Consider the following 23,689-nt stretch of genomic DNA (forward strand, 5'->3'; position numbering starts at 1 on the left):
GCATACTCTCTGACTCTAACTGTATAATACAGACGCACAAATAAATGTTTATCGTGTTGAAATTTTCTCTTCCACCAATAAATAGTGATTAAAAACAAAAAAAACAATAAGCAAGAGGCGACTGCCAGGGCTCAGGCCTTCTTTCTAATGGGATTAAGAACATGCCCATTTGCCATGTTTACAGTTTGCAATTATTTAAAACCCTTGTCCCAAAATTTTCAAATGATTTACCTTCCCCTCTTAACTTTATTCTCTTGCTTTCTCCCCATAACCCCGACACCGTGCTAACCAAGAATCAAGATCTCTGGGTCTCCAGTTGCTGTGAGGCAGCAACTCTCCCGCTGCCGCCCTATTTCCTCTGCAGACGATGCCCGATCCACTGAGTTCCTCCAGCTCTTGGTTTTCGTGCTCAAGGTTCAGGCAATCTGCAGTTGCTGGCGCGGACATAATGGAGGGTCTATATTCCCAGCGTGCACCGCGGCTGGGAAGGTGCCCTATCAACCACAGCGTGAGAACCCCGCGCAGGCGCAGGCAGAGGGCGCGGACACGCTCCATAACCCGGAAGCGTTCGGAGCGTTGCCATGGCCGCCCTCCAGTCCGCGGCCCTCGCCTGCATCTCGCTGCTCAACTTTATCTTCGTCTCCTGGAGCACGGTGGAGTTCGTGGTCTTCGTCTCCCTGCGGCAGATCTACCGGGAGAACGTGCGGCCAGGAACTGCGGACCCGGCTACAGGTGGGAGAGGCGGCCGGTCGGTGGGAATCCATGGGGGTCGAGTGTGATGAGCAGGGAGTAGGGAGAGGAGATAGACAATAGACAATAGGTGCAGGAGGAGGCCATTCAGCCCCTCGAGCCAGCACCGCCATTCAATGTGATCATGGCTGATCATTCTCAATCAGTACCCCGTTCCTGCCTTCTCCCCGTACCCCCTGACTCCGCTATCCTTAAGAGCTCTATCCAGCTCTCTCTTGAATGCATTCAACGAACTGGCCTCCACTGCCTTCTGAGGCAGAGAATTCCACACTTTCACAACTCTCTGACTGAAAAAGTTCTTCCTCATCTCCGTTCTAAATGGCCTACCCCTTATTCTTAAACTGTGGCCCCTTGTTCTGGACTCCCCCAACATTGGGAACATGTTTCCTGCCTCTAATGTGTCCAATCCCCTAATGGGGCGAGAAAAGAGGAGTGGAGAGGAGGGGGAGAGGAGGGGGAGAGAGGGTTGGAAAGAATTGGAATGGGGGAGAGGGAGGGGAGAAGAGGAGGAAGGGGAGAGGAGAAGAGGAGGAAGGGGAGGGGAGAGGAGGAGGAGATGGAGAGGGGAGAGGGAGGCGAGGCGAGGGGAGGGGGACGAGGGGAGGGAGGGAGGGAGGGGAGGGGAGAATATGAGGAGATGGAGAGGGGAGAAGGGGGCGAGGGGAGAAGAGAAGTGGAAGTGAAAGGGTGGGGTGGGGAGGAGGAAGTGGGAGGGGAGAGGAGGAAGAGGGGAGGGGGTAGAAGTGGAGGGAAAAGGGTGGGGTGGAGAGGAGTAAGTGGGAGGGGAGAGGAGGAAGAGGAGAGGGGGAGGTGAGAGAGGGTTGGAAAGGGAGAGGAGGGGTGGGGAGAGGAGGAAGAGGGGAGGGGAATGATCAAACAGCGAGATAGGGTGAAGGAAAGAACTTCAGATACTGGTTTACACCAAAGATAGACCAAAATGCTGGAGTAATTACGTGGGACGGGCAGAATCTCTGGAGGAAAAGGAATAGGTGATGTTTTGGGTTGAACCCCTTCAGATTGAGCATCAGGGGAGAGAGAGATGAGAGAAATGAAAAGGTACAAATAAACAAATGAGTAAGAGTTAAGAAAATAACAAATTGAAACAATGACCCACACACTCAGTAACATTTCCCCACCCAACACTGACCCACTTATCAGGCAACTTAACCATCTCATTAACAATTAGAGAGCGGTCCTGACCTCCCTACATCACTGGAGACCCTCGGACCATCTTTAATTGGTCTTCATCTTTCACTAAACGTTATGCCCTTAATCGTGTTTCTGTACACTGTGGACGGCTCGATTGATGTCCTGTATACTCTTTCAGCTGACTCAATAGCACGCAACAAAAAAACTTTTCACTGTACCTCGGTACACTTGACAATAAAGTAAAGAACTGCGGATACTAGTTCATACCGAATATAGGTACAAAGTGCGGGAGTAACTCAGCGGGACAGGCAGCATCTCTGGAGAGAAGGAATGAGTGATGTTTTGGGTTGAGACCCTTCTTCGCTCTGAGAGTCAGTGGAGAGGGTGACGAGATAAAGATAATTAAGGTGTGAAAACGACAGGTCAAAGAAGATGTTGATCAAGGAAATGGAGAATGGTTCATTATTAGCTGTGGGAAAGGTGACAAGGAGACATACAATCAGCAAAATTAATCAGGAGGACAGTGAAGCTAGTCGAAGAACGAGGGTTGGGGAGGGACAGAGAGAGGGAAAGCAAGGGTTACTTGAAATTAGAGAAATCAATATTCATACTGCTGGGTTGCAAACTGCCCAAGCGAAATATGAGGTGCATTTCCTCCAATTTGCTTCGAGGGAGGCTCAAGACTGCCGATGATGGAACCTCGCGTACCACGCAAAATGCTGGAGTAATGCAGCAGGTCAGGCAGCATGTCTGGAGGACGTGAATAAGCAACGCTTTGGTTCGGGGCCCTTCTTCAGACTCCTTTAGGCTATGATGTTAGATTGCAGTGAAGGAAAGGGATGGCTCTGATGGGTGACGTGGTCTTGATGGACTTAATGGCCTTCTTGTCAATTATGAAGGAATCATTAGGAGTCAAAGAAGGGTCTCGACCCAAAACAACATCAATTCCTTTTCTCCAGAGACGCTGCCTGAGTCACTCCAACATTTTGTGTCTATCTCCGGTGTAAGCCAGCATCTGCAGCTCTTTCCTGCACATGAAGGAATGTGACACAGGAGAGGCAGCACAAGACAGATGTCAACGGATTGGGGATCAAATGCTGCAGACAGCAAAAAAGGTAGAAAACAGGCAAGACAGGAAGCAATGTAGAGTGAACGATCAGATAGCACATGCCCACTGCAAAAGAGGGCAGTTACCTAAAACATTACATCGCATGTTTCAGGGACTGACAGAGGGCGGAGACAGATACCCCCCTTCAATGCTGCTACAGGATACAACAACATGCACATACCAGGCATTGCCAGACCAGTTTTGGAGCAGGCAGATCTTGGCACCAAACTAAAGCCTTTGGCATTGTCAGGGCAGCAGAAGGCAGTTGTTGAAACATGATAACTATTATACTGCTTAGGTCTCATGGAGGGGCGGAGGGTGAAATACCAGACACTATCAAGACGGCGCAGTGGCGCAGCTGGTAGAACCGCCGCCTCACAGCGCCAGAGACCCTGACATTGGGCAGTGTGTGGAGTTTGCATGTTCTCCCCTGTGACCGTGTAGGTTTCCTCACACACCCCAAAGACGTGCGGATTTCGGGGCTAATTGAGCCTCTGTAAATTGTCGCTGTTGAGTAGGGAGTGGATGAGAATTTGGGATAACGCAGAACTGATGTGGACGGGTGATCGAAGGTCGGCGTGGACTCGGTGAGAGCCGGAGGGCCTGCTTCCAAGCTGTATCTCTAAACCAACCCAAGGACTACAGGGGGCACTAGTGGGCAAATGTTTGATACTCCGTCTCTACTCCATTGAGCAGCGACGGGTGGATACTATATTGCAAATGCTCCTGGAGCACTTCAGGGTGTGGCAGTCAGCTGCATCTGACCTCAAAGGAAGGAGAGCAGCGCTAGTTTTTGTTTTAGAGATACAGCGTGGAGAGACACAGCGGGCGGCACGGCGGTGCAGCGGGGAAGTTGCCTCCTTTCAGCACCGTAGACCCGGGTTCAATCCTGACTACGGGTGCTGGATGTACGGACTTTGTACGTTCTCCCCATGAACTCGTGGGCTTTCCCCGGGTGCTCCGGTTTTCTCCCACACTCCAAAGATGCACAGGTTTGTACGTTAATAGGCGCCAGTGTCGATTGCAAATTGGCCCTCATGTGTGGGATAGTGCTAAAATACAGGAATGACTGGTCGGCGCCGACTCGGTGGGCCAAAGGGCCTGTTTCCGCGCTGTGTCTCTATACTCTAAACATCAAATATGAGAGATAACAAGGAACCCCATGGAAAGTCAGGAACCTTGGCCCAATATATCAATCACCATGGGGACACAAAAGACTGCAGATGCTGGAATCTTAAGTGAGACAAAAAGGTAAACTGCTGGAGGAACTCAATGCATCAGGCAGCCTCTGTGGAGGGAATGGAATGGCAACTTCGAATGCTGAGTCTGAAGAAAGGTCCCGACCCAAAACGTCACCTGTCCATTTCTCCCACAGATGCTGCCTGACGTGCAGAATCCCTCCAGCACTTTGTTTTCTGCTTTCATACAGTGTGCAAAATTCCCCAAAATATATTAAAACATAAGGTCATAAGGAAAATGAGTAGAATTAGGCCATTCGGCCCATCAAGTCTCCTACGCCATTCAATCATGGCTAATCTATCTCTCCCTCCTAACTCCATTCTCCTGTCTTCTCCCCATATTCTCTGACACCCGTACTAATCAAGAAACCAATTTTGATAACTTCAGCAAAACACAAAGTTCTGAAGGAATGTTAGTGCGTCAGTCAGCATCTGTGGGGGGGAAATGAACGGACATCATTTTGGTTCAGTACTGACACTCCATCCCAACCTGAAACAAGGTCTGCTCATTTCAGACACCATTTTTTGTGCAAATACAGAATGTCTCATCATACTTGAAGCCAGCACTGAGCCTTACACTGTTTCTGAGGAAACAAAAGCACGAAACCTTCACAGAGCCATCTTCATGGAGCATAATTTCCAACAGTGCTTATTTACATCACACCCTCGACGCCAGCACTGTGCAGAACGTTAAACTTACACCCAAGGGGAACACGTATGGAAATGAAGACACAGGTATCAGCAGATGCTGGTTTACAACAAAAAAAGTCACAAAGTGCTGGAGTAACTCAGCGGGTCAACCAGCATCTCTGGAGAACAATGGAGAGGTGCCCTTCCTGGTATGGTCTGAAACATCACCTATTTATGATCTCCAGAAATGCAGCCTGACTTGCTGAGTAACTCAGCAGGACAGACAGCATCTCTGGAGAGAAGGAATGGGTACGCTTCAGGTCGACATCCTTCTAGGCAGTCTGAAGGAGGGCCTCGACCTGAAACATCACCCAATCCTTCTCTCCAGAGATGCTGGATGGCCCGCTTAGTTACTCCAGCATTTTGTGTCTATCTTGGGAAGATGTATTCTGTCAGGTCAGGACGGACATACCCCTCGTCCTAGAGAGGAAATTGGGGGGCAGGGGGAATCTGGCTGATCTATCTCTCCCTCCTAACCCCATTATCCTGTTTTCTCCCTATAACCTCTAACACCCGTACTAATCCACTCTATCCAGGCCTTTGACTTTTCGGTAAGTTTCAATGAGGTTCCCCCTCATCCTTCTAAACTCCAGTGAGTACAGTGCCGTCAAACGCTCTGTTAAATTTTATCAGTGTCAAATGTTCTGTTATAACAAAAGTTTACTGTTTCTTGAAACCAAACTGAAAAAAACTTCCTCTCATTCACTTCAGTTTGCTGCAACTCAGCTTCCTTTTTCCACCCACACTTGATTACCCGCCTTCCTTTAAATGCACCAGTAGTTCTCATCCGAACCACACCCTGTGGCAACTTCCAACCACTTCCTTATTCCAACCACTTCCCTGCTTCAGTTGGGGCTGCCTGATGCTATCATGCATGGTAACCACACTATCAACCCCATTCAAAAACCAGCATTGGATCTTCATGGAAAATTAATTGTTTACTTTTAGTTTGGAGATACAGCGCTGATTCTGCCTTTGAGGAAGAATCCGTGCCGACCAGTGATCCCCATACACTAGCCCTATCCTACACATAGGGACAATTTACCATTTTTACCGAAGCCAATTAACCTACAAACCCACACGCATGTGGGACGTGGGAGGAAACCCGGAGCGCCTGTACGAAACCCATGCGGTCACAGGGAGAGCGTGCAAACTCCATCCGGACAGGCAGGGATTGAACTCTTTTCTCTGGCACTGTGAGGCAGCAGCTCTACCAGTTACCACAAACTGGTGGCAGCATGGTGACGCAGCTGTTGTGTGATACATAATCGCTAGCCTGGGGGACTTGTCTGTAAATCCTCTGTAATTCCGCATGTTCAGCATTAGTGGAAGAAACGCAAAACATCGGGAGGAACTGTTGTCAAGACATCAATTTAGCCTGTGGTCAGGAGTGTTTGGTTTATTGTCATGTGCACAGAGATACAGTGAGATGCTTGTTCTACTTGCTATTTGGTCAAATCATACTGTACGTGAGTAGAATAGCTCCCCTTCTGGGAAAGCACGCCAAAGGTTGCCTCATTCCACCACAATCTTGCAACATCCAAGTCTCTGAAAAGTCCGTTCCTGGTCTCAGCTCAACCATCCACCTCATTGTTGACCCTCGGACTATCCTTGATCGGACTTTGCTGTCTTTACCGTGCACTAAACGTTATTATCTTGTCATGTATCTGTACACTGTAAATGGCTCGATTGTAATCATGTATTGTGTTTACGCTGACTGGATGGTATGCAACAAAAGCTTTTCACTGTACCTCGGTACACGTGACAATAAACCAAACTAACTAAGCAAAGTGATAAGCAATTCATTACTTTCTCATCCCTTGTCCCGGTGGCACTGGATCGATGAAGTAGGGGGTCAGCTCCTTCCTCCGCCTCTCCGTGGAGCTGTTGCATGCTGCGCTCGCTCGCCCCGCTGCTGTAGGGCCTTCCCGCGTCCGCCACCCGCAACCACCGCAATCGCGCCGTCCATCGCCTCCAAACGCCAAAGTGTCCCCATCCCGAGCCGATCATGGAAACTTAGAGCACTTTCCGATGGTGCGGGAGGTGAGTTTTAGTTTAGTTTAGAGATACAGCATGGAAACAGTGTTTCGGCCCACCGAGTCCGCACTGACCAGCGATCCCCGCACATTAACTCTATCCTGCACGCACTAGGGACAACGTACATTTATACCAAGTCAATTAACCTGCAAACCTGTGGGTCTTTGGAGTGTGGGAGGAAACGGAAGATCTCGGAGATAAACCAAGCAGGTCATAGGGAACTCCGTACAGGCAGAACCCGTGGTCGGGATTGAACCCGGGTCTCTAGCGTTGTAAGCACTGTAAGGCAGTAACTCTGCCGCTGCACCACCGTGCCGCCCAAGTTCACAGACGCCAACATTCTCCTTCACCTTCCACCTCCACCATCTCAGATACATACAGTGCACAGGATGAATCATGAAACTCATACAATGGAACAATGTACTTGTTGCCAGTTTACAAGAACATTGCATATCTATTGTTGTTGAGTCCAATAAATCATCTGTCATTCAAGCTGAGCTGGACCATGATAGTGCAAAAAAAACACAAGATATATGGAGTTACCAAAGCAGTGCAAAGTCCGTACCTGTTTAGCAGGTTTGTGGTTAGGGTTGTGCAGGGTGGTTCTGGAACATGATAGTCATTGGGAAGAAACTGTTCTTGAACCTGGAGCTAACAATTCTTCAGCTGCTGTACCTTCTTCCTGATGGTAGCAGCAAGAAGAGAGCATGGCTAGGGTGGTGTGGGTCTTTGATAATAGTTGCCTTTTTGTCATGCAGCAGGGAAACATCCCCTTCGGTCCGTATCGCCCATGCCGATCAAGGTGCCCCATTTCCGCCAGTCCCACCTCCCCGCGCCTGGTCCATATCCCTGTAAACCTTTCCTATCTATGTACCTGTCCCAATGTCTTTTAAATATTGTAATAGTACCTCCCTCAACTACCTCCTCCGGCAGCTTGTTCCATGTTCCCACCATCCTCTGAGTGAAAAAAATGCCCCTCATTTTCCGAATAAATCTTTGCCCTCTTGCCTTAAGCCTGTGTCCTTTAGTTTAGTTTAGAGATAAAGAGTGGAACCAGGCCCTTCAGCCCACCGATTCCGCGCGGACCATCGATCCCCACCACTAGGGACAATTTTTTTAAAAAAACATTTACCAAGCTACTTAACCTACAAACCTGAACGTCTTTGGTCTATGGGAGGAAACCGAAGATCTCGAAGAAAACCCACGCAGGTCGCGGGGAGAACGTACAAAGTCCGTACAGACAACACCCGTAGTCGGGATCGAACCCGGGTCTCTGGCGCTGCATTCGCTGTAAGGCAGCAACTCTACCGCTGCGCCACCGATATCATGTCCTCTGGTGCATGATATCCCTACTCTGGATAAAAGACTGTGCATTCACCCTTCTTCCCCTCATAATCATCCCTCAGCCATCTGCACTCAAAGAATAAAGTCCTAGCCTACTCAATTTCTCCCTACATCTCAAGTCCTGCAATATTTTGGTAGTGCTTCCTCTAAATCCTTTTGGTGGGGTGGTCAGTACCCATAATGGACCGAGTAATATCCATAAGACATAGAAGCAGAATTAGGCCATTCGGCCCACCCAGTCTGTTCTGCCATCGGATCATGGCGAATATATTTTTCCCTTCTCAACATCAATCTCCAGCCTTCTCCCCTTAACCTTTGACGCTCTTTCTAATCAAGAACCATTTAAAAAATACCCAATGACGGCTGTCTGCAGCAATGAATTCCACAAATTCACTACCCTCTGGCTAACAAAATTCCCTCTCTTTTCCATAAATAAATTCCTCCTCGTCTCCTATTATTCCCTCAAAACTCATCCCCAAGCTCCTTGATCTTGGACTGGAGACCTCCATCTGCGGATGGATATTCAATTTCCTGGGCTGTGTGCTCAGTCCTCTCCTATACTCCCTGTTCATGCACGACTGTACTGCTAAGCACAGCTCAAACAGCATCCTAAAGTTTGCTGACGACACGACGATCTTGGGCCTCATCACAGGCAACAATGAGACGGCCTACAGAGAGGAGGTAAAGGCACTAAACATCTGGTGCCAGGAAAATAACCTCTCTCAATGTCAGCAAAACTAAAGAGATGATCGTGGACTACAGGAGACAGCGGGGGAGTGGACACCTCCCCATCCACATCGGTGATGCTGAGGTTGAAAGGGTCAGCAGCTTTAAGTTCCTCGGTGTGCACATCACTGAGGACCTTTCCTGGACACTGCACACGGACACAATAACAAAGAAGGCCCACCAGCGGCTCTTTTTCCTGAGAGGACTGAGGAAGTTTGGCATGAACGCCAGCATCCTCACAAACCTCTACAGATGCACCATCGAGAGCCTGCTGACGGGCTACATTACAGTCTGGTACGGGAACTGTTCTGCCCACAGCCACAAATCACTACAGAGAGTGGTGAAGACGGCACAGCACATCACTGGCATCTGTCTCCCGGCCATTCAGGACATTTCCTACCGGCAGTGCCTGCGGAAGGCACGCAGCATCATCAAGGACCACAGCCACCCAGCACGCAGGCTGTTCTCCTTGTTACCGTCAGGCAGACGATACAGGAGTATGGCTGCGCATACCATCAGACTTAAGAACAGTTTCTACCATCAGGCTTCTGAACTCATAAACACATTTCAAATCATATATGTTGATTATTTTTAATATTGTGTTTTTACCTATTTTTAATATTGTCTTTTTACCTTACTAATGGCATTTTTTAAATCTTATTTATCCTTGGAATATTACAGCTGAGGTGACCCGTTGTCTTGTCAAATACATTTCATTGTACCGTTGACCCTGTGCCAACCTACATATGACAAATAAAATGTGTTATTATTATTATTGAATAGTGAAAGACCTGGATAGAGTGGATACAGAGAGGATTTTTTCACAAGTGGGAGCGTCTCGGACCAGAGGGCACAGGCTCAGAATAAATGGAGGCACCTTTAGAAAGATGAAGAGGAATTTCTTTAGACATCGGGTGGTGATTCTGTGGAATTCATTGCTACAGATGGCTGTGGGGGCCATCATTACATATTTTTAGTGGAGCTTGACAGATTCTTCATTAGTACGGGTGTCAAGGGTTACAGGGAGAAGGCAGGAGAATGGGGTTGAGAGGGAATGATTGATCAGCCACGATTGAATGGGCCGAATGGCCTAATTCTCCTCCCATACGTTACGAACACGATCTCCCCTTCGCCTGAGTGGTCCGAAGGGTCTCGACCCAAAACAATAGGCAATAGGTGCAGAAGGAGGCCATTCGGCCCTTCGAGCCAGCACCGCCATTCAATGTGATCATGGCTGATCATTCTCAATCAGTACCCCGTTCCTGCCTTCTCCCCATACCCCCTGACTCCGCTTTCCTTGAGAGCTCTATCTAGCTCTCTCTTGAATGCATTCAGAGAATTGGCCTCCACTGCCTTCTGAGGCAGAGAATTCCACAGATTCACAACTCTCTCACTGAATTTTTTTTTCCTCGTCTCAGTTCTAAATGGCCTACCCCTTATTCTTAAACTGTGGCCCCTTGTTCTGGACTCCCCCAACATTGGGAACATGTTTCCTGCCTCTAACATGTCCAACCCCTTAATAATCTTATACGTTTCGATAAGATCTCCTCTCATCCTTCTAACGTCACCTATTCCTTCTCTCCAGAAATGCTGCCTGTCCCAAGGAGTTACTCCAACATTTTGCGTCTATCCCCGGTGCAAACCAGCATCTGCAGTTCCTTCCTCCACCTGTTACCTGCTTTGTCCTGCCTCTCCTCTGTCCCAACTTTCATCATCCACCCCCTCATACAATCAGGCTGAAGAAGGTCCTGATCTGAAAAGTCCCCCGTGCATGTTCTCCGGAGATGCTGCCTGACCCGCTGAGTTGCTCTCGTGCTTTGTGTCCCAGCACTTGTTCGCTGTAATGTGCTAATCCTGCCTGACCAGCTGCCATTGTTCCCTCAGATGCAGACCGACACGAGGATTGGCAGTCCACCCTGGGAGACCGCAAGGTCCTCCTGACCCTCGCATTTGACCTGGCCCTCCTTGTAATCTTCATTCTGCAGCACAGCCTGATGGCAGCGGAGACTGTGAAGAACTGGACGCTGGCCTGCTTCGGTGTGCTCCAGAGATCGCTCTATGTGTTCTCTACAGCCGCCTCTCTGCAGGTAACATCACCGAACACTCCCACGGCACCACCAAAAGCCCAACCGACCGGCCACACTGTGGTGCTCTGGTCCCCGGGCTCTCTGATTTCTTCCCACACTTCAAACACATATAGGAACGTCCAAACTCCGTACAGACGGCACCCGTAGTCAGAGTAGAACCTGTGCCTCCGGCACTGTAAGGCAGCATCTGTACCGCCATGCCGCCCGGATCAGGAGAGAGTAGAATTAGGTGGAACAGGTTTATGGTGCGAAATTTAAAGGCGATCTGAGGGATAGGTTTCTCCATCACAGGTAATGATTATCTGGAAAGTAATACAGCAGGAGATGTGGAGGTTGATACAATTCCAACATTTAATTGACTTTTGCCCTGGTTTTCATTTAGTTTTGAGATACAACTTGTATCAGGCCCATTGGCCCATCATATCCAGGCTGACCATCGATCACCTGTTCACACTGATTCTATGTTATCTCACTTTCGCATCCACTGCCTGCACCCTGGGGCCAATTTAACGTGGCTGATTAACGTACAAATCCACACGTCTTTGGGACGTGGGTGGAAACCAGAGGACACCCGGGATAATGTGCAAACTCCACGCACAGACACATTTAGACAGGTTTACACAAAATGCTGTAGTAACTCAGCGGGACAGGCAGCGTCTCTGGAGAGAAGGAATGGGTGATGTTTCGGGTCGAGATCCTTCTTCAGTCTCGACCCGAAATGTCACCTATTCCTTCTCTCCAGAGATGCTGCCTGTCCCGCTGAGTTACTCCAGCGTTTTGTGTCTATCTTCGGTTTAAACCAGCATCTGCAGTTCCTTCCTCCACAGGTTAATTGGCTTCGGTAAAATTGTACATAGTCCCTAGTGTGTAGGAAATTCTAGTGTATGGGGTGACCTCTGGTTGGCGCAAATGCAGTGGGCCGAAGGGTCTCTTTCCACGATGCAATCTCTGAAGTCAATAGACAATAGACAATAGACAATAGGTGCAGGAGTAGGCCATTCAGCCCTTCGAGCCAGCACCGCCATTCAATGCGATCATGGCTGATCACTCTCAATCAGTACCCCGTTCCTGCCTTCTCCCCATACCCCCTCACTCCGCTATCCTTAAGAGCTCTATCCAGCTCTCTCTTGAAAGCATCCAACGAACTGGCGTCCACTGCCTTCTGAGGCAGAGAATTCCACACCTTCACCACTCTCTGACTGAAAAAGTTCTTCCTCATCTCCGTTCTAAATGGCCTACCCCTTATTCTTAAACTGTGGCCCCTTGTTCTGAACTCCCCCAACATTGGGAACATGTTTCCTGCCTCTAATGTGTCCAATCCCCTAATTATCTTATATGTTTCAATAAGATCCCCCCTCATCCTTCCAAATTCCAGTGTATACAAGCCTAATTGCTCCAGCCTTTCAACATACGACAGTCCCGCCATTCCGGCAGTAAAGTCGACAGTAAAGTCTACTTTACTGAATGAAGTGAACATTCTACAAATGTGAGCGTGCCATACTTTCCCCCACATGAGATTATTACGTTTATTACAAAAAGGAATATTGCATATACTCGCACCTCTGAATATGTTCGTCTCTTCCACCTCTCCTGTCTAATAATAATAATAATAATGCATTACATTTATATAGCGCTTTTTTAAACACTCAAAGACGCTTTACAAGGTTTACTAAAACATAAAAGAAAATAAATAGATAAATAAGTAAACGAAGAGAAGTAAACGGTGGCGCAGCGGTAGAGTTGCTGCTTTACAGCGAATGCAGCACCGGAGACTCAGGTTCGATCCTGACTACGGGTGCTGCACTGTAAGGAGTTTGTACGTTCTCCCCGTGACCTGCGTGGGTTTTCTCCGAGATCTTCGGTTTCCTCCCACACTCCAAAGACGTACGGGTATGTAGGTTAATTGACTGGGTAAATGTAAAAATTGTCCCTAAAATTGTCCCTAGTGTGTGTAGGATAGTGTTAATATGCGGGGATCGCTGGGCGGCGCGGACTTGGTGGGCCGAAAAGGCCTGTTTCCGCGCTGTATCTGAAATATGAAGAAAAAAAAAAGAAGGTGAGGTGACAGTCAGTGATTGAAGGCAGTGCTGAACAGGTGAGAATTCAGTGATGTTTTGAATGTGGTGAGTGAGGAGGAGTCTCTGACGGTTTGGGGTAGTGAGTTCCAGAGTGTGGGAGCAGCGATGGAGAAAGCCCTGTCCCCCCAGGATCTGAGTTTGGTCCGGATGGGGGGGACAGGAGGTTAGCAGCAGCAGAGCGGAGGGTGCAGGTGGGAGTGTGTCTGTGGAGGAGGTCAGTCAGGTAGGATGGAGCCAGGTTATGGAGGGCTTTGTAGGTCATGTCTAATGGTGTCTGTTCTCCTGCAGTTGCTGATGAGGTTTTGGCAGCCCATCCAGGCCGCTCCCTTGCTGTGGAACATCAGCAGGGAGCCCTGGGCCACCTGGTTCCCCCTGATCTGCTTCATCGTTCACATCATCGCCTGGCTAATCATCTTCAGCATTGTGCTCATCTTCGACTACGCCGAGCTCATGGGCCTTAAGCAGGTGAGTGGTGGGCTCCCTGGCCTGTGGGGCACAGTGGCGCAGCGGTAGAGTTGCTGCCTTACCGCGCCGGAGACCTGGCTTCGATCCTGACTATGGGTGCTTGTTTGTACGCTCTCCCCGTGACCTGCATGGGTTTTCTCCGGGATCTCCGGTTTCCTCCCACGCTTCAAAGACGTGCAGGTGCGTAGGTTAATCAGCTTGGTATAAATTGCAAATTGGCCCTAATGTGTGTATCATTAGGGGATCATTGGTCCGGGCGGACTCGGTGGTCCGAAGGGCCTGCTTCCATGCTGTATCTCTAATCCAAGCTAAAGTTGGTGAGGATAGACACGAAAAACTGGTGTAACTCAGCTGGACAGGCAGCATCCCTTGGGAGGAATGGGTGAGGTTTCGGGTCGAGACCCTTCTTCAGGTCTGGTTATAACACCCCGATGTTACAGGTTTAGATTTATTATTATAAGAAGATAACTGCTGATGCTGGTACAAATCGATTTATTCACAAAATGCTGGAGTAACTCAGCAGGTCAGGCAGCATCTCGGGAGAGAAGGAATGGGTGACGTTTCGGGTCGAGACTCTTCTTCAGACTGATGTCAGGGGGGCGGGACAAAGGAAGGATATAGGTGGAGACAGGAAGATAGAGGGAGATCTGGGAAGAAGGAGGGGAAGGGAGGGACAGAGGAGCTATCTAAAGTTGGAGAAGTCGACGTTCATACCACCGGGCTGCAAACTGCCCAGGCGAAATATGAGGTGCTGCTCCTCCAACTTCCGGCGGGCCTCACTATGGCACTGGAGGAGGCCCATGACAGAAAGGTCAGACTGGGAATGGGAGGGGGAGTTGAAGTGCTCGGCCACCGGGAGATCAGTTTGGTTAATGCGGACCGAGCACAGGTGTTCAGCGAAGCGATCGCCGAGCCTGCGCTTGGTTTCGCCGATGTAAATAAGTTGACATCTAGAGCAGCGGATGCAATAGATGAGGTTGGAGGAGGTGCAGGTGAACCTTTGTTTCACTTGGAAAGACTGTTTGGGTCCTTGGATGGAGTTGAGGGGGGAGGTAAAGGGACAGGTGTTGCATCTCGTGCGGTTGCAGGGGAAAGTGCCCGGGGTTGGGGTGGTTTGGGTAGGAAGGGACGAGTGGACCAGGGAGTTACGGAGGGAACGGTCTCTGCGGAACGCAGAGAGGGGAGGGGATGGGAAGATATGGCCAGTGGTGTGGTCCCGTTGTAGGTGACGGAAATGTTGGTGGATGATATGTTGGATCCGCTGGCTGGTGGGGTGGAAGGTAAGAACGAGGGGGATTCTGTCCTTGTTGCGAATGGGGGGAGGGGGAGCAAGAGCGGAGCTGTGGGATGTAGAAGAGACCCTAGTGAGAGCCTCATCTATAATGGAGGAGGGGAAGCCCCGTTTTCTGAAGAACGAGGACATCTCGGAAGCCCTAGTGTGAAACACCTCATCCCGGGCGCAGATGCGGCGTAGACGGAGGAATTGGGAGTAGGGGATAGACTTTTTGCAGGGGACCGGGTGGGAAGAAGTATAGTCCAGATAGCTGTGCGAGTCAGTGGGTTTATAGTAAATGTCCACCGGAAATTGGAGGAACAGCACCTCATATTTCGCCTGGGCAGTTTGCAGCCCAGTGGTATGAACATCGACTTCTCCAACTTTAGATAGTTCCTCTGTCCCTCCCTTCCCCTCCTCCTTCCCAGATCTCCCTCTATCTTCCTGTCTCCACCTATATCCTTCCTTTGTCCCGCCCCCCTGACATCAGTCTGAAGAAGGGTCTCAACCCGAAACGTCACCCATTCCTTCTCTCCCGAGATGCTGCCTGACCCGCTGAGTTACTCCAGCATTTTGTGAATAATTAAATTTATTATTATTATCATGGGTGGCCAGCGATAGTGTTGCTGCCTCACAGCGCTAGAGGTCCTGGTTCGATCCAGATCTCTGAAGTTTGCACTTTCTTCCTGTGACCGAGTGCTCCAGTTTACTCCCACGTTCCAAATTTCTGTAAATTGTCTCTCGTGTGTAGGGAGTGAATAAGATTGGGAATGGGGATTGATGGTCTAAACGTTATTCCCTTATCCCTTATCATGTATCTGTGCACTGCAAATGGCTCAATTGTAATCATGTATAGTCTTCCCACTGACTGGTTAGCACGCAACAAAAGCTTTTCACTGTACCTCGGTACACGTGACAATAAATTGAACTGGTCAGTGTGGACTCAGTGGGCCAAGGGCTGTTTTCATGGTGTCTCTTTCAACCATTCTTCAAAGCTCAAGTGATCTAGTTTCAATCCTGACCTCGGGTGCTGATTGATTCTGCACATTCTCCATTCTGTATGGCTTTCCATTTGTTATGCCTGTCTTTATTGGCAATGCGTTTAAGAGACAGGACGTCATGCTTCAGTTGCACAAAACTTTGGTTAGACCACACTTGGAGTATTGCGTACGGTTGTGGTTGTCACATTTCAGGAAGGATGTGGTAGACCTGATTTGAGATCTGTGGTTATAAGGAGAAATTGAAGAGGATGGGATTATTCTTGTTGGCATGTAGGAGGCTGAGGGGTGACCTTCTAGAGGTTGGCAAAATCATGAGGACCATGGAAAGGGCGTGTACTCAGATTTTTTTGTTTTGTTTAGAGATACAGGCCCTTCTGCCCATCGAATCTGTGCCGACCAGTGATCCCTGCACACTAACACTATCCGACACGCACTCGGGACAATTTACAATTATATCAAGCCAATTAGCCTACAAACCTGTACGACTTTGGAGTGTGGGAGGAAATCGGAGATCCCGGAGAAAACCCATGCAGGTCATGGGGAGAATGTACAATCTCTGTACAGGCAGCACCCGTAGTCAGGTCCGAACCCGGGTCTCTGGCGCTGTGAGGTGCCATCTCTACTGCCGCGTTGCCCGGGCCAGGGGAGATTAGAATTAGGTTGAACAGGTACACGGTGAGAAATTTAAAGGCGATCTGACGGATAGGTTTTTCAGTCGCAGTCGGTGATTATCTAGAAAGAGATACCACAGGAGATGTGGAGGCTGATACAATTACAACTTTTAAACGACTTTTGCCCTGGATTTTGTTTAGTTTAGAGATTCAGCGTGTGTCAGGCTCATCGGCCCGTCCAAGCCAACCATCGGTCACCTGTTCACACTGGTTCGATGTTATCTCACTTTCACATCCACTCCCTCCACACTGGGGACAATTTACCGTAGCCAATTAATGTACAAATCCACATGTCTTTGGGAAATGGAAAAAAAACAGAGCTTCCAGAATGACACCCGGGATAACGTGCAAGCTAGGAACGAAGAAAGGCAAGATGCTGGTTTGCTAAGGAAAGACACAAAATGCTGGAGTAACTCGGCAGGACAGGCAGCATCTCTGGAAAGAAGGAATGGATGATGTTTTTCGGGTCGAGTCTGAAGAAGGGTCTCAACCGTAAACATCACCCATTCCTTCTATCCGGAGATGCTGCCTGTACCGTTGAATTATTCCAACATTTTGTGTCTATCTTCGGTATAAACCAGCATCTGCAGTTCCTTCCTACACATTTAGGTTTGGCTGGATATGGGCCAAACATGGGAATAGCTCAAATGGGGCAATTTGGTCAGGATGGACCGAGTTGGGCCAAAGGGCCTGTTTGCCTACTGTGTGATTCTATGACTGTTTGCTTCCCCAACAGGTTTACTACCACTGCCTCGCCCTTGGGGACCCAATGGAGCTGAAGTCTCAGAGGGCCCAGCGCCTGTACAGTCACCTGCGGCACCCTGTCTTCCTGGAGTTCTTGGTCGTGCTGTGGCTGGTGCCCAGCCTGTCCCTCGACCGGCTGCTGCTGTCCGCCACCTTCACCCTCTACCTGGTCCTTGGCCACGGCCTGGACCAGCAGGACTACCGCTACCTGCGGGCGCAGCTGGACAAGAAGTTCGAAATCTTCTCCCGAGAGGAGGCCTCCTTCACCCACTCTGCCCCACGCAACGGAGTGGGCGAGCACCGGGAGTAGCTGGCCGTGCCCATCCCAGGGGCCATCAGCCAACACAGCCCACCCCCAGTAACAGCAGTCAAATGGGATGGCCCCTCGTGACCTCCGACTGCACATAAGCTGGACCCTTATTATAAAGAGAACAGGAAATATATAACCGTCTGGTTAAAGTGGCCGGGGATTTTAGCCTTGTGGGGAAAAAAAGACTCAAAATGCTGGAGTAACCCAGCAGGTCAGACAGCATTCCTGAAGGACAGGGAAAAATGACGGGTCAGGTTTCGGGTCAGTTCCTTTCAGTTTTGGGTCCCGACCCGAAATGCTCTATCCACGCTCTCCAGAGTGCTACCTGACTCCCTGAATTACTCCAGCATTTTGCATCTTTCCTTGGCAAACCAGCATTTTTACAGTTCCTCGTTTCTACAGATAAACTGGACTGTTTTATAGAGAGAACGAGAAATATTACCGGCCTTTAAAGTGGGCAGAGAATTTAGTCTTGGTGGGGAGGGGGAGATGGGAGAAGACATAAAGTGCTGGAGTTTCTCAGCGTGCCAGGTAACTTGTGACGCTCGGCCCATCAGTCAGGAAAGATGTACCCAGTCTCATCTTGCTTTTCAAGCGTGCAGGTCACGGCTCATCAAGTACAGGCAGCTTGCGTTTTATGCAAGGATTACGTACTTATAACTCAAAAACACGTAAATTAAATGTATACACGAATTACACTGCCAGGCATAAATTTCAGCACATCATTTCAAAACTACAGCACTTAAATTTGGTTTAGGTATTAATTAAACAATTAACTAAGAGCGTTATTTAAAAAAATCATAAATCAAAGAAACATAAAACGCTAGGTGCCTGTGCACATCAAGACAAGTTTTAGTCCTGGTTAGAATTTTTGCTCTCTTCCACCGAACGATCACTGCCTTTCAGATGATATTATATTTCCTCACCTTCCTTCCATATCTACCAATTATAGTAAATCCTCGCAATAATGGACCTCTATAGGACGGATTTTGGTTATATCAATAATATCAGTATCAATTATAGCTATAACAAGGCTCCCGTTGCAACGCTCTCCCACTTCCGCTAATTACCCAACGAGCTGGCACCACGTGGCGTGCTTCTGGATGTGGAAGAGGAGATGGCAAGCAGCAAGAAGGCGGCGTGAGTACTGGGCCTGTCCCCGGCGTGTTGCGTGTTAGGCTGGGGGCTCGTAGATCCGTGGCCTGTGAATTCACCCCCCCAAAGCACCATTTCTTCTGACCCAGCCTTGGATTAAACTTTACCCATTTCACTTGGTTATAGAAGACCATTGGCAATAAGGGACACCATCCCCCCCCCCCCCCCCCCCCATGGTCCATTATAACGAGGGTTTACTGTACTTTGAACTTACGATCACAGGCTTCTGTTGGCTTGGGACAGAGTTACCATGTAATGGGCCAGTCGTATTGCCGTCCTTCAATTCGTCACTGACTAAGGACATCATCGATCGAGAGAAATCGACCTGCTGCAGTAATTCCTGGATGAACAGAGTGTGGTACCTCACAGCAACTGAGAATTGTGCTAACATCTGCCTCGCCCACGGTAACACAAATCACTGAAGGAAAATCCGATGCTCAAAATATTTTTATAACAATTTTTATATGATAAAGATTTGTATCCTTAGATTCGTACCCTTAGAAAAAGATATACTCATCATGTTGAAAGCTCTGAAATTGCTTTGGATAGTGAATTGTGGTGTTCAAGGAATAATCTGACATTTTTTAAAAAATATATACAAATCCATAAAAAATCTGTAATCCAGTATTCATCTGTCATCATTGATATCAGGAGATTCGTCATTCACTAGCTCACCAGAAACTGTCAGTGTGTTTCCAATTTATGTCATATTGGTAAATGTATAAAGGAGCATTGTTTCTGTTTGTTGAGATTGGAACTTGAATAATGATCTGGTTGATTTTGCATATCTCTGTCGGATGAGGCACTGGGAGGGTTTACCAAGAAACATGGCATTTTTTACATTTTTGAATGTTTCTGTTGGATTTCTTTTTTATGGATTTCTGTTGGAAACAATTTCGGACAATCATTTATAAGATCCTAAGTTCCAGAAACAGAATTAGGCCATTTGGTCCATCGAGTCTACTCTGCCATTCAACCATGACTGATCTATCTCTCCCTCTCAACCCCATTCTCCCTGTAATCCCTGACCCGTTCTAATCAAGAATCTGTCAATCTCTGTCTTAAAATTATCCATCGACTTGGCCTCAACAGCCATCTGTATCAATGAATTCTACAGATTCACCACCCTTGTTTACTTAGATTTATATGATAAAGATTTGTATCCTTCGATTTGTACCCTTAGAAAAATATATACTCATGTTGAAAGCTCTGAAATTGCTTTGGATAGTGAATTGTGGTGTTCATAGTACACCTTGTGAGAATGCAGCTTCAGATATACAATCCCTGGCACTCTACCACCTGAGGCAAGAGTCAAGAGTGTTTAATTGACATGTGCACCAGCATAGGAATAATGCCACAGCATAACAGGACAGTTAATGCAATAGCAAACAGATAAATATATAATAATCAATAACACAATAAATTAATAACTAATACTGGGTAACCATAAAATCGATATTGCCTGACTTATGCAATATAGGACTTGGGTAGACTAGCACTTATGTAAACAATTCTGCACTCAATCCCTAGTGTAATTAAGGCATTTGTAATTTCCACTATACTGTCCAAGTGTCTTTTAAATATTGTTATAGTACCAGCCTCAGCTACCTCCTCTGGCAACTTGAACTATATACCCGTCACCTTCTGTGTGAAAAAGTTGCCCCTCAGGTTCCTATTAAATCTTTCCCCTCTCACCTTAGGCCAGTCCACCCCTCCATCCTGCTCTGTTGTCCACTGAGAACATGGCTGATTTAATCTCGGGTCAACACCACATTCCAGTCTCTCTGCAAATCTGTGATTTCCTTGAGTCAGTCTGCAGCTGGTGCCTATTCAGCGACTCCACCTCCACAGCTCTCTGCAATAGCGAACTCCAAAGAGTCATGTGTGGACACAAGAATCTGCAGAAGCTGGTTTAAGAAAAAGAGTCGTAGTTTTGAAGTAACTCAGCAGGTCAGGCAGCATGTCTGGAGAACATGGATTGCTGATCTTTTGGGTCATGCTCATCAGTTCTAGGAGCAGAATTAGGCCATTTGGCCCCTCAAGTCTACTCTGCCATTCAATCATGGCTGATCTATCTTCTTCTCAACCCTATTCTCCTGCCTTCGCCTCATAACCCCTGACATCCTTACTAATCAAACTAATCTAGTTTGAATAAGCCCAACCCAAAATATCACCTCTTTGTTTTCCAGAAATACTGCCTGACCTACTATGTCTCCAGCACTTTGTGTTTTCTTCCCAAAGGGTCACAATCCAGTGAGAGCAAAACATCCCTCCTCTCCATCTTGTGTGGGGTACAGTTCATTCTTATCCTATGTCCCCTGAGTCTTGGTACCCCTGTGAATCCCCCTCAGGATCTTTTATCTTATCAAGAAAATCATCCCCAATTCTAAACTCCTAAAGCTCGTAGGCCTAACCATCTTAACACATAAACCTCTTTGCCAGAGTTAAACCGTTACACAATAAGTAGAACCTCTCAAGCAAGTGCACATTTCCTTCAAGAATGTACACAGTATGCTGGGTGTGGTATCACCAACGCCCAGTGAAGTGTCAAAACCTCTCTGTTTAGCCTCCACACCTCCATAAATAAAAGTGAACATACAAATTAACCTTCCTATTTGCTTGCTATGACTTTGTGCCACTATGTTGGAGTGTTTAATGTACTGGGGCTCTTGGATCCCTGTGTACCACAGCATTTTGTGGCTTTGTTCCATTTAGATAGCAATTTGCTTTTTCCTTCCTCCTTCTCAATTGGATGACCTCACCTGTTCCCAAATTGGATTCCATCTGCCAATTTATCAAACATCAAACCCCACTCCCAATTTTTCCAGAGGGATCATGGATCCTTCTGAGTGTTCTTGCCCTACAGACTGTTTTCAAGACTGTTTTCACTCAAATGTAACGCAATGTCATTAAGGCAGAATGTTGTAATAATCCACTCAAACTCACTTCCTTAGAGATACATCGTTGAAATGGGTTCTTTGGCCCATCGAGTCCAAGGCGCCCATCGATTACCTGTTCACACTGGTTCTATGTTATCCCACTTTCTCATCCACTCTCTGCACAGTTGGGGGCAATTTGCAGAAGCCAGTTAACCTACAAAGCTGCACGTCTTTGGGATATGGGAGGAAACCTTCGCTGTCACAGGGAGAACATGTGAATTCCACGCATAGACAACACCCGAGGTCAGGGTCGAGCCCGGGACTCTGGCGCTGTGAAGCAACTGCTCTACCAACTGTGCCACTCTGTTGCCCCAAATGATGAATTGACATCTTTAAGATGTTTCGGATATCAGCACAAGTCGAGCGATGCTTGTGTTCTCAAGAAACCTTGTGTTAGAGAATATTGTGTTGTAAAGGCAACTGTGCCAATGGGGAAAAGGGAATAGGGGTAGAAAGTTTCAGACTTGCAATAATGAATATTTTTTCTCCAGGAATTTCAAGAATAAATGTCTTTTTATTAGCTTTTTTATTTTTCTTAAAACAAGCTAAAAATACTGAAGGCTGTCTGTTACATTGTTCAATAGATTATCATTACTCACGACAGTAGAAGTGATCGCTTCGAGTCAGAAAGTTGGAGTAACTCAGCGGGTCAGGCAATAACTGGAGAAAAAGAATGCGTAACGCTTCGGGTCGAGACCCTTCAAACTGAGCGTCAGGGGAGAGGGAACAGATATGAAAAGGTACATAGAACTAATTAATGAAAGATATCCAAAAAGACAAATCAAAGCCAGCAAAAATGATCGCTTGTCAATTTCTATGGCCCCCGCCATGTAACTGACAGACAGTTCTTAAGAGGTAATGGTGTCTGATTACTGCAGGGAGGTTACATGGAAACTGTTGTATTCGAGACTTTTTTTGTTTGCAAGACAGCTTTTTCTCTGCTTATCAATTTCCAAAGTAACCTTTAAATAGTTCTCTAGTTCCCAATCGAAATCTCATTATTACCAATTCGATCATAGTCATTGTGGAAACAGGCCCTTCAACCCAACTTGCCCACACCGGCCAACATGCCCCAATTACGCTAGTCCCACCTGCCGGCATTTGGCCCATATCCCTCCACACCTGTCCTATCCATGTACCTGGCTAAACTGTTTCTTAAATGTTGGGTCAGTCCCAGCCTCCACTACTTCCTCTGGCAGCTTGTTCCATACACCCAGCACCCTTTGTGTGAAAAAGTTACCCCTCAGATTCCTATTCATTTTTTTCCCCTTCACCATAAACCTATGTCCTCTGGGCCTCGATTCACCTACTCTGGGCAAGAGACTCTGTGTCTACCCGATCTATTCCTCTCATGATTTTATACGCCTCTATAAGATCACCCCCTCATCCTCCTGCGCTCCAGGAAATAGAGTTCCAGCCTACTCAACCTCTCCTGGCAACATCCTCATAAATCATCTCTGTGCTCTTTCCAGCTTGACAACATCTTTCCTATAACATGGTGCGCAGGGCCGTCTTAACGCATGGGCCTGATGGGCACTTGCCCGGGGGCCCACGAGCATAGAGGCCCCATGCTGATCTGTGTATGTTAAGTGACTTGCAATAAATAAATACTACTTTAAAAATGTAGGTTCAATAAGTGCTTTTTTCGCAACATTTTCGGTCACTAAGTGCTTCTCACAGCGATCTGTAAGTGCTTTTCGCAACAATGTAGCACCCTAAGTCCATCGCTAAGTGCTTTTCGGTAAGTGCTTTTCGCCGGCACGACAGGGGGGGGGCTGGTAGGGAAAGGGGGGTGGGGGAGAGTAACGTAGGGGTCCCAGTAAACTGCTTTGCCCGGGGGCCCATAATGCTGTAAAAACGGCCGTGATGGTGCGCAGAACTGAACACAATATTCTAAATGCGGTTTCACCAAAGTCATATTCGA

General features: G+C 47.8%; 1 protein-coding gene across 1 annotated transcript; it reads left to right on the forward strand.

Moving 5' to 3' along the window:
* The first annotated feature begins 581 nt into the window (after positions 1–581).
* LOC144590718 (nurim-like) lies at positions 582–23,453 on the forward strand. Its single transcript, XM_078395144.1, has 4 exons — positions 582–732; positions 10,927–11,129; positions 13,496–13,672; positions 17,354–23,453. The coding sequence occupies exons 1-4, from the start codon at positions 582–584 to the stop codon at positions 17,669–17,671; spliced, it is 849 nt and encodes a 282-aa protein (XP_078251270.1). The 3' UTR covers positions 17,672–23,453.
* The last annotated feature ends 236 nt before the right edge of the window (positions 23,454–23,689 follow it).

The sequence above is a fragment of the Rhinoraja longicauda genome, unplaced genomic scaffold (genome assembly GCF_053455715.1).
Source record: "Rhinoraja longicauda isolate Sanriku21f unplaced genomic scaffold, sRhiLon1.1 Scf000268, whole genome shotgun sequence".
Taxonomy (NCBI): domain Eukaryota; kingdom Metazoa; phylum Chordata; class Chondrichthyes; order Rajiformes; family Arhynchobatidae; genus Rhinoraja; species Rhinoraja longicauda.